This window comes from Poecilia reticulata, linkage group LG15 (genome assembly GCF_000633615.1).
Source record: "Poecilia reticulata strain Guanapo linkage group LG15, Guppy_female_1.0+MT, whole genome shotgun sequence".
NCBI classification, from domain to species: domain Eukaryota; kingdom Metazoa; phylum Chordata; class Actinopteri; order Cyprinodontiformes; family Poeciliidae; genus Poecilia; species Poecilia reticulata.
Window position 1 is genome coordinate 5,000,297 of NC_024345.1, and position 12,065 is coordinate 5,012,361.

Genomic DNA, 12,065 nt, shown 5'->3' on the forward strand with positions numbered 1-12,065 from the left:
CTTCTCTTTGTGGCGTTTTTTTAAATAAATGAAAGTGTGCAATACCGCCACCATCTGGTCTGGAGTATGAACTGGAGCTAATGCCGTTGATTATAGATCTTGCATCATATCTGAAAATGGATTGGATACTTTCTTAAACAACATTACATGATTATAATTTTTTCTATTCTTTGCAATTTTAACAAAAATAGTAAAAGATTATTAAGGCACCTAAAAAGACATACTTTATAAGCACCTAAAAAGTATGCCTAAAAATTACATGAAAAGTACTTTATAGGTACCTAAAAGACATACTTCTGCATATATATTAATTAGTTTTATTTTGTAACCAGATTGCTGCGTGTTGCAGACTTCTGGCCAGGTCCCTCTTGAAAATGAGATCTGGTTACCTGGTTAAATAAAGAAAGCTAAGAAAAAGCATACTTTATTAGCCTAAAATTTACACTGAGATGTAATTTAAAACATTGTGAAATTAATAAGCGAGTTTTCAAAAATTCTATTTTGAGCATTTATTTTAAAATATACACAAAATATATTTTAAATATACTTGAGCAAGTGTATATTTACACTTGGGCAAATATATATTTTGTTCACTTAAAGTATACTTTTATTTAATATATTTATTAAGTGTATTTTGGTACAATTTTGTTTAAGTGTGTTTAAAGTTATAATTTCGAAATTGGTACAAGTGTACCTTTAGTATACGTCAGATATATTTATAGGTAGTACACTTAATACTTAGTATGCTTAAAGTGTACTTTCACAAATATAAGTGTTTGAAATATACTAAAGTATACTTTTTTTCACCTGAGAAGTTAAGCACAACCCACATATGGAGGCCTTAGTCCTTGACGCAGGTTTGCTTCCTGGCTTTTGCTGCATCAAAAACCAACTGCAAGAATTTTTTGTTTTTGACAAACTAAATTCCCTTGTCAAATTTTTTTGACAAACGGAGAACTCCTGCTGCACTTAACCGGGTTAAATAAATCGCTGCACCCAAGTCAGATTTTGAGTAAAATGACCCGGGATGTCTCTGGCTGTCCTAACTACTAAAGTGAAAGCTAAAAAAGCAAGGCCAATGAAAGTACCTAACATTTTCTATTTAAGATATGAATCTCATTCTAAAAAATTACAAACTGTCTGTCTGCATCCGCTCTGTTTGCTGGAAGGCCAAATTTGAACTCCACGGGAAATTGGTCTGCACTTCGGACATTCCTGCTTTCTCTTTACGTGTGGCTGAGGTCATCACCACATATGACCTAAAATAAGGCAGATTTTAAAACCAGACACAAAATGTTTGATCCTTGCTAATTTTATCTGAAGTGTTATCACAGTTATGGTGCATGATTGTTGTGTCCCTCCGTTAATTAGACCTGTAACCTCACCGCAGTGATCGCAATCAGAAACGCTCCCACAGTGAGACGTATTCTCTGCCGTCTAGACATCATCTTTATCTTCAACGCTCTTATTCCACTTAACTCCTGATTTTTTAACCCCTGGAGCTCATCACTAACCGCGAATCTGTCTCTCCAATCTTACACACTGAACTCTGCCTCAGTCATTTGTTTCTTCATTTTAGTTAAAACTGTGATGTCGTCTGGAGTTTTGTTCTTTTCCAACAACTCCCACTGTCTGTGATTCTAAATAACATCTTACTACAACTGTACAGTATTTTTTTAATAGACTGATTTAATAAAAAATTGTTTATTGTAAAATTGGGGTCGTGCAAGTAGACGGTGATCCCAAAACAGGACTAAATTCAGAAAATAATTCATGCCAAATTGAATGGAAATTACTAAAAGTGGGCCAACTTTGTGGATCTTTGACTTTTCACAGGTGTTTAGGTTGTTCTTAAAGGGGTAATATTAAGTAAAATCAACTTTTTTGTAACTTTATACCATGTTATGTTATTTCCTCATTAAAAACATACCTGAAGTGTTGCTCTGACATGTTTGAGAAATCCTTTAATCTCTCATGGCAACCATTCAGCTGAGCAAAACACGTGGATGGACATAGCGCCTTCAAGCTACTTCTCAGTGAAACGCTGATAAAAACTTTGGTAAATTGAAAATAGAGAAGTGATGCGGTGAATAAATCCTGAAGGCGGAGCCTCAGAAAGAGCCGTTTCTTAATAGGAGTTTCTTAAAGAGGCAGAGGCCCAATTTCAAGGGATAAAATTACAAAGTCACATTTATTTTATAACAATTGAAGGTAACAGCTACTTGATTGAGCTGACAAATACTTAATAATGTACCTTTAACTGTATGAAATAGTATTTTGCAAAAGCATCCATGCCTTTTGAACAACTTTCACCTCTTTGTCATACAGCAACCACAATCTGCTGTGTGTTTTATTAGAAATTAGAATTAGCCTATTCTCCCACTCCTTTGCTCTTGACTGTACATGTGATATTACAAACCATTGAAGTTGCTTATGATTATACATGAACCATTATGTCTAACTGATACTTTATAGGATGTATTTATTGTTATTGTGTTGTACAAAAAGTTATTTCACAGAATAGAAATCCTTCTAAGCTTTTCAAAAGTACTTTGTCACTAGAATTTGAATTGGAAATTGCTGGGTTCAGCCTACAATGGAAAGCTAATGACCTTCTTCTCCAACAAGATGGCAGCTTGATGTCTTGCTGACTGTTTTAAACTTCAGCTCTCCCAGATTAGCGAAGTAGGACAACTAATGTATTTTTATTTGCTGAGGGGAGTGGGCTCTTGGGTACATGATAGGAATGAAATAAAATGTTGATATTAAAATGCCACTCTGTTTCTTGTCAAAGTGAACTCTGTCTTTGTAACGCTAAGTAAGGCCAGGCGCCTGACTACGGCCAAGTATAACAGGCAGTCAGAAAGGTTCGGCTGAGGAGCCCGTGTGTGTGAATAAAACACCATTAGACAGAAAGTAAGTTCAAGTTATTGTATTCAAGCTTATATTTTTGCATACATTTAGGAAGGTATTCAATAATAATATTTATAATAATAGTGATTTCCTATGGATATAACCAAAAGACACAACAAGAAAAAACAAAAACAACAACAAAACAAACCCTGATGACACCAGAGTTCTTTTCCTATTTTAAGTCCGTTCTTGAATCCAGGGTGATTAATGGTCCATCAATAATCCAACTGTTTTTAGTCCATGATCCAAGGCAGTAGATCCAGAATGAGTAAAGTAGTTTGGTTCAATTAAGTCCTACCGCAAAGCTGCGGTGATCCGGTAGATCACCATCCTGGGTTGAAATAGGGGGTGGAAATAAAACCTGACCCAAACAAGGTCATAAATAAAAATAAAAACAAAGTAGCTTTCACATTTAAACAGGGTTAAACTGTTATCCAAAATAACTAAACATTCAATAATTACAAAAAATAGCTATATTCCATAAAGTCTTTCTCAGGAATCATTCAAATGAATTTCAAGTTAAAGATCACATTAAAGTTACAGATGAAGGTTACAGATCAAATTAAAGTGCACTTTCAAGTTGTAAACTTAATTGACTTCAATATTGTTTCAACAAAAAATTGTTTTTTTTTCTTGTTTTGTTGCGCAGCTCCAAAGAAATTAACCAATTCCAGAGTTCTATATACCGTCAACAAAATCAATGAAAAGTAACAAACTATCCTAAAAGGACGAATATACAAAAATCAAAGGGCCTATTTAATATCTTGACCATATATCATCTATTCGGCCACAAAATTAACAAAAAGAGAATGACCTTTTAGTCAATAAGACCATTTTTCAATCACTAATGCATAGATTGAGTGGGCGTGTCGCCACTTCATTTCTATTAAAAAAAAAAAAAAAGTACGTAAAACAAACGACTCACCGTCATGCGGTTGCCAGAAAACACCCAATATAATCCTTCGGCTGTGTTAATAAGGCTCAATCCAGCCGTATTCTTCCGTGATTTTGGAAGACGCCAAGATGAGCAGCTAGCCACAGTGACAGCAGCAACAGCAATGGAGATCCGAATTCACCTGTGACCCGGAACTTAAAGTGTGACGTCAGTTTGACTCGCCAAAATAAATACGGATTGATTAATTTGTGCAGGTTACATCTTACAAAGTCATGTCTAGCTGCTGTCAGGGTTTAACTTTGTGAGGCGTTTATTGAAGCCCCAGCTACAACACAGCATATATTTAAATAAAACATTTCAAGTTAAAAAGTAACTTTCAAGTTCAGCCACTTTTGATTTCTACTTACATTTTTTTTGAGCTACCTAAGTATAACATACACTGATTAGTTTGTGTTTAAACATAAAATGCTAATTATTAAAACGAGATTTTATAAAAATTCTTATTTGATCGGCAGGAATTTAACTTTTTTTACAATTTAGGAAATATTACACCTATCATTTTGATATCATAAGCTAAATGCATTTCTTGCACCCTGGGATGAACTTACATGCTTGTATTCCAAAAATATATTTATCAGTTATTAGTTTTGCAAACACTGTATATTAAAAGGTTTAAAAGAACGCATACTATATTTTAAGTATATTGGGCAATTTTATGACATCAACCCATCCAGGCATAATGACTATCAAATTTTTTGATCATATGCATTGAATATAATTACACCTATTTTGGAAAAATTCTATTCTCATGTGAACATCTGAAAATCTGGAAACTAATTCTCTCCTGTTCTCAAACCTATTGTAACTTACATGCATAAAACAAACTTGTGCAAGTGCAGCACCAAGACTGTCATGATATAGCGGTGTGTGGTGGTGAGAATGAACGCAGAGGAACCAGGTTGAAAGATGATGAATTTAATAAAGATGCTCAAACAGTCCAGGTCAGGAAGCACGGAAGAAACGTTAGCTCACAACCAATTACCGGTAGCAACCAGTGTTGTGGACTTTGAAAAAAAGTCACTCACTGCCTGAATTATTGTGCGGAGGTGTTGACTGACTTGTCACATATATGGGACAACGCTGTGTCCAAAAGTCTGCAATATAGTGATGTGACATTCAGAAACAGTTGATTCTTCTCCACGGCTCTTTACTTATTAGATAGGACTGGAGTGTCACTGAGAGCCGTGGTTCTATCAGATTACCATACGCTGTCAGAATAGCATACATGCAGTAAGTACCATGCCTGCGCATGCACATTAAGAAGTCCGACCATCAGAGAAGTTGTCAGTTCAGCATACACAACAATTTATGATGAAAATAAGTCATTAAATTGTTTTCAATGATAACTAGATAGATATACATGCGTTGTCGTGGTTTCAAAGTGTATTTAAAGCAGGGTCTAGCTGCAGCTGCAGTCAACTACAACACACACCCGTGTAAAACTCAATAACCCACTTAACCGCTAAGTCAGGATGCAATATAACTGTTAATAACAAAGCGTATGATGATCTACGTCACAATTCTATGTTGCTGATTAAATAAAATTATATGGTAATGACAGCATATGCATGTCTGAGCTAAGCGTGGGACTATCTGACAACGTATGCTGATCTGACAGAACACCGTGAGTTTGTGCTAAGCGTATGACGATCTGACCTGACAGAACACCCGTTCATTGTTCTTGTAATGCTCTGCGTACACTGCAGTAGCTATCATTATTTTATTTAAGTATGTACATTGATATTTTTTTAATTAACAAATAACCAAAACACAAGAACGAAAGAGCATGCACAGAATGCACATTGCTCTATGATTGTTTTCGTTCAAAGTGGCAGCTGTAATGTCTGCCATGGTGTCAGACTACCTGGCTTCATGTAGCGGGTGAGAGAGTGAAAACAGTCACGATGAGTGCCTTCTGTTTGGTTACTTCTTGCTTGTTGCTCCTTGGTCAGTGTTCATAGTTGAGCGTTATTTACCGTCAGGGCATTGCCTCAACTGCTATGTTTAATGGTCCAGACAGTGGTGGTTTCTGACATGAGCAATATGGGCAAATGCCCAGGGCGTTATCTTTTTAGGGATGGCATGAGACCATCACACATTGTAGCACAGAGATGGAATATTTAATATTGGTAAAATGTATTAAGTATTTAATATCTAGGTGTTTTTATGGGAATATGGATCTTTCAGATCATTTTGAGAAGCAATTTTGATCATATTTTACATTTTATTGTGTCATGTAGCGCAGGGCGCTGGTCTTGGTCTTGACTCAGTCTCGACTTCCCTCGGTCTTGGTCTTGTCTCGGTCTCGGGTTAGGTGGTCTTGAACACAACACTGCCTGGGTCATAATAAAAAACTGAAGACTGAATACGAAAGGAACCAACACAGGACTTAACAGTTCGACTGTGATGGCGCGCAGACAAACGACAAAAGACTTACGACGGACAACGGACGTAACATTGACGAGGACCCGACAAAGGACAGAGACAACAGGTGGTGTTAAATATACCAGGAGGGTAATCAGGGAAGTAGACACAGCTGGGAGAAATCAACAGGGAAGACAGGACTCACAGGGAACAGGATCAAAATAAGACAGAATCCTAAACATACAGAGAACTCAGAAAAACCTAAATCCCGACAGGGATTGTTATTGTGTTGTACAAAAAGTAGGCGGGCGGACTGGCTTGAGGCTTGGGCGGAAGCTCGGACAGAGCGCAGGAAGCACTAGGAGGCTTGGACGGAGCGCAGGGAGCACTAGGAATCACAGGCTTGGGCGGCGGGGACGCCGCAACAGCGGCAGGCTCAGGAGGGACAGCGGGGAATCTCGCTGGGGCGGGCCATGCTGCCAGACGAGCCGCCTGACGTCCAGGCGCCAGCTTGGCCGCCTGGAACCCCATAATCATGGGGACGATGGTTGGAGGAGAAGAGACCGGGGTGGCAACAGGAGGAGCCGAGTCACCTGTGGGTGCAGCTGGAGGTGTGGCGGGCAGTCTAGCTGAAACGGAAACTGGAGCTGAATCCAACTCGGAGGCAGACTCTGAGGCAGGAACCGGTGGAGCTGAGGCTGGTGCTCCAGCCGGAACGGACACTGGAGCAGGCGGAGGTGAGACCGGAGTAGAAGCAGGAGCTGAAGCAGGAACGGAGGCTGGAGCAGGAGTAGGAGCGGATGGCGCTGGGTCCGCACTGGGAAATAGGGAGTTGACAGGCCTGGTTGGTAGAGGTTCTCCTGCCAACACCGCCCTCGCCGTCCGAAATTCCCAGTCGGTCTCCTGGAACAGATACTCCAGACCCCTATGCGAGTGCCAAGGGAGCCATTGTTCCAACCTGGTCAATATCCGGGTGGCAGTGCTGAGGCGACTGACCAGGTCGTAAGGCTTTGCTACCTCGTTAGCGTAGCGCTTGACGTCTTTCATCAACGCTGACCAGTCCGCTGGGTCCACGTTGATGGAGTATGCATTCCTCACTGTTTTGTGGTCGGGTCCTTCTGTCATGATTAGGGGTTTGAGGTGGTGAGGAGAGATGCAGGCTGGACCTAGATTGTAGAAGAAAATAATGAATTTAATGAAGAAGCTCAAAACAGTCCAGATCAGGCAGCACGGCAGAGACAATAGCACACAGCTAAATACCGGTAGCAACTGACAAAAGACTGAACACGGAGCAAGGAAGCCTCCGGACTTATCCAGTTCAACTGAGAACTACTGCCATAAGACGTTAGACGACATACACACGACGAGGATCCGACAGGAGACAAAGACAACAGGTGGGTTTAAATACACAGGGAGGGTAATCAGGGAACTAGACACAGCTGGGAACAATCAACAGGGAAGACAGGACAACACAGAGACTATCAGGAAACGGAAATAAACACAGAAAAACCTCAAAATAAATATACAAAGAACTCAAATCACCACAAAGACGATTCATAAAGAGAATCATTTTGTGGCTAAATGATGCTACGTAAATTACAATTAGTGGATGAACAAAATGATCCATGATCACATAAGTCCCTCCTGTCTCAGGCCCAACAGTCTTATTATAACAGACTTATTACTAAAACCAGAGAAGCAGTATTATGATGAACCTCAAATCTGGAACAAGCTCCCAGAAAACTGTAAAACTGCTGAAACACTGAGCTCCTTTATATGGAGGCCAAAACCCTTTAGAGTCACCTTTGACCCAAAATAACTGGAACACTGAGCAACATATTTGATGTGGATATATGATTTTAACGTTGGCGCTTGACAAAATGTAATGTTTGTTACTGGTTTTCTCAACTGTTGACTATATAATGTGCTTATGATGCTTTTTATGTTTATGAAATATGAAATGTGCTGTACAAATAAACTTGATTGATATATTATCTAACAACATTTGACAACAGAAGAATAACTGAGGTAGCTGGTTTTTTAAAGTAAAATATCGTCTGTAATTTATTTGTGTAATTTCTTTTCATAAATAAGTGAAACTTCTTGCTTTGTGAACTGGGTTGTGCATCACCACCATGCTGCTGATTCCCTCTTGGTGTTTTGATCGTGACCTTTTAGGTCGCCAGCTTGTCTGCTCCGTTTTAGGGTTGAATGTTGGGAACTGAAGGGAAAGCGAAGGTAAGAACCACACGGTTCAGGTGTGTGTATTTCTGTGTGTCCTCCATAATGATCTATACCGCAAGCTTTATTCCAGCGACTAGACACCGACGATAAATCCTGCTTAAAGTTCATCCTTCCTCTTTTCACAGTGAAACTATTGTGGATGATGGACTGTATCTCTTTTCTTTACAGTCCTCTATTTGATATTCCCCTTCAATTCTTTTTTATTCTCACCATGCATCACTCAAGTTTACATCACTCCTCCATTTTTCTCACTGAAATTGCATTTATTGTCATTTTTCTCATTTAGATCTTTTAATCTTAGCCTCTTTTCACCGAGATAAAAAGGCTGATGCGATGACTATCTAAGCAGAGCTCTTCAGCCTATTAGCCGCCCAGTTCCCCCCCTCGTTCTTTTTCCTCTTCTCCCTCTTACTGGTTTTGTAATGAGATCAAAATTTGAGGCAATTAGTTCCCTCTTCCATTTTCTTTGCATCCCTTATCACTCACTTGTCACATCTATCCCGCTGCTCATCCATTCTCACAAAACAACAAAACCACATAATGAGAGAGTAAAAGCAACCAGTTGCTATGAGAATTTGTGAGAGCTTGCAACATTCTCGAACCATTAGTGTTCCACACAGGCTAAGCAGGCTTTAAACATGGCAACGCAAATATTGGGATTCAAAGTCAAAAAGAAAGATCCAGCAAAAGTCTAGCTTTATTCTCTCAAACTGTGTTTCATGCAAACAACTATGACCTTAAGTCAGCTATAAGGTGGGAAATATTCTAAATAAAATGATCTCAGCTAGTCGTACCCAACTGTAACATTTGTAATTCTGGTACAGTACCTTAAAAGAGCTTTTTCACCATTTTGTCAAACCAATATATGACCATGTCATTTTATGTGACAGATCAACAACAGAAAGTAGAGTCTGAGTGTGAAGAAGAAGAAAATGGGATACATTTTACATACATTAGCTGAATCCAGTACGAGTTGGGAGGAGTTCTGTGATGTTGGTTAAAAATAAGACTCTAGAATAGCGGTTCTCAACGTGGGCAGTACCGCCCCCCAGGGGGCGTTCAGAGGACGGCAGGGGGCGCTGGTGGACATTTTTACAAAAGGGGGGCTCTGGGATGTCTTTGGGGGGCGTTTAGTCGAAGGTAAACTTTACACCTTAAATGCACAACAATACCAGTTTAGACTTTGAGCAACTTGGTAAAACTGTATTGTGTAACATTAAATCATGCTTGGCTGCAGCTGTATCGATGGCAGCTCTTCTATTCAGTGTTTGTTAGATTCTGTTAGCTTCTTGGTGCAGCTCCGTTCTCCTGCTACTGGTAGCTAAAATCACGATACCCTCACTGTGTATCCCTCTGAAAAATGAACTCATTTAAATAAATAAATAAATCCCTCCATGGGTGATACCTCGACAGAGAGCGTTCATTTTATAGCGTTAACACGGTGCTGCAAGTGGTCCGGTATGAAACGGGGTGATAGAACAACACAGCACTTTTAAATTTCAATAATCAGAATGCAGAAATTGTTTCCGTTGTTTTAAAAGGTTTAGGTCAGTCTGCCTTTTCCCCATCGATTCGCTTCCCGACCGCCCTGCACCTTAGGGGGTAAAAAAAAGAAACGAGGCACACATTGAGCAAAACTCTGAAACAGGAGAAGCTGGACATAAAACGGAGCGACGAACTAGATGTGAATTATAACATAAAAACAGAGAATCCGATGCTGAACAGTGAAAAAATCAACACATGATGTGAAACACATGACGATTAGGCGGCGCAGCAGGTGATGAGTGAAGATTACTGATGGTCAATAAATGATAAAATAAATGTAGCAACAGGAAAGAAACTAAAGTGGACATAGCAATAAACCAAGAGAGGATAAAACTAATCAAAGGAAACTAAATGGAAATGAATGAAGAACAAAATGCAAGAATAAACTAAGAAACTAAAGTAAATACAGAGGAATAAACTGGTATGGCAAGACCTTTAGAGCAATAATTAATACAGAGACTGTATGGCAAGAATAAACAGACACTATTTCCAGATAAAAGGTAAAATAATAGTGTTGAAATGTCATGGGTTTGTTGAGACCACATTTAATACTGAGAATAAATATATCTTACAGACCATAACAGTAAAGAACTGATCACTTATTTATGTTTTTAATTAGATTTGATATATTTATTTCTTCAATATTATTTTTCATGTCAGTGTTAATGTCATGAGGCTGATGACTCTATGACACTTTCAATTTGACTCATTAGGATTTGATTAAGAACCAGATTTGTTCTTTGTAATTTATGTCCAGTAAAACTATTAATCTATAATCAATAGACAGGTCTATATAAAGATATAATCCATGTTTCTGTCTCATATTTGTATGGCATTAAAAGGATCTGGAACTTTAGTTTTTCCACTGAAAGCTCTGGTTTGAACAATAAATGCCATGAGGGTGAAGTTTTATGGATGATACTCTGATGTCCCATTCTCCTGAAGGCAGCACAGAGCTGCACCACCAGAAACTGACAATCACTGAAGAGAAGAAGAGTTATGATTAATGTAGTGTAAGGGTACTCAGAGGGGACCCGGAAATTCAACCACACACACAGGAGTATAAAAAGGAAAACAAAGTTTATTTTTTCAGATACTGGTTTCAGCTAAGGGAGAGGTCATCAAACACAGCACTGGGGAGAGAGGGGAGAAGACTGGTGATGCACGGACAAAGGAGGGGTATCTTAGAAATGTTCAGCTTAACTGACCTGTAGAGCAGTGGACGGGTGGGGCAGAGGAACAGAGGGTCTGATGACAGGGAGATGCAGGAAACCAGAGGAACAGGCTTCTGTGGAGGCAAGGAAGATCTCCACGGGGAGATCCGAGATGCAGCACCCAGAGACTTTGTCGAAAAACAGGCAGAGGTCATACACAGGAGGACAGAGAGCAGACTTAGCTTAGAGGGGCAGGCGGTAATCGGTGGTCGTGAGGCAGAGCTTGGGTCAGGGTCCAGAAATCCAGAATAGAAGGGATCCGTGAAGGGCTTGGCAGGAGGGGTAAATCCGTGGTCAGAAGGGGGGTCGAAGAAACACAGAAGGCTTGGCAGGAAACGCTGGATCTCTACTGGCTCGTGGTTGTCGATAATCTGGCAGGGAAGCAGAGGCTGAGGGGTGTTTAAGTAGGGCAAGGCCCAGGTGGAACAGGTAAGCAATCAGGCGTGGCAGGTGAACTGAATGAGTGCTTAACACAGCATGGACAGGACATGAATCATAACATGTAGTTACAGTTCTATCCATGTTTTAATGTTGCAGCTCAGTCGTTTGCAAATAGTTCAAAGTTTAAACTGGCATGTTGAACATCTTTTATCTGGTCATTTTGTGGAATATTTAACAACTAGAAAATGGCAAAGAATAAGAATATATTTTCCACTCTGATTAGCTGCTGTTAGGCCTACTGATTTTAACTTGAATGTTCGTTACATTTTTCATAGACACCTGTGAAAATAATTTCTATTTCTATGACTTTTTTGTTCTCTGGGAAATTATTTTTGATGATAAATACAGAAACAAGCATAAAAATCAAAACATCTACAATAGTGATAGCA

The 12,065-nt window shown here is 39.3% G+C and overlaps 1 protein-coding gene across 2 annotated transcripts; it reads right to left on the bottom strand.

Annotated features, from left to right (window-relative positions):
* Positions 1-6,209: 6,209 nt before the first annotated feature.
* LOC108166949 (vegetative cell wall protein gp1-like) lies at positions 6,210-11,756 on the bottom strand. Of its 2 annotated transcripts, none has more exons than XM_017308902.1 (2): positions 11,230-11,756; positions 6,210-7,398 (listed from the first exon to the last, which is right to left on the bottom strand). In XM_017308902.1, exon 2 carries the CDS (start codon positions 7,355-7,357, stop codon positions 6,494-6,496), a length of 864 nt encoding a protein of 287 aa, XP_017164391.1. In that variant the 5' UTR covers positions 7,358-7,398; positions 11,230-11,756; the 3' UTR covers positions 6,210-6,493. The 2 variants fall into 2 exon arrangements, 1 of the variants encoding a protein (XP_017164391.1); XR_001777341.1 differs by lacking the exon at positions 6,210-7,398 and adding an exon at positions 11,072-11,154.
* Positions 11,757-12,065: the final 309 nt, after the last annotated feature.

Excerpts from the sequence above, each read along its gene's own strand:
- LOC108166949 (XM_017308902.1), bottom strand. The coding sequence starts at position 7,357 with ATGACAGAAGGACCCGACCACAAAACAGTGAGGAATGCATACTCCATC.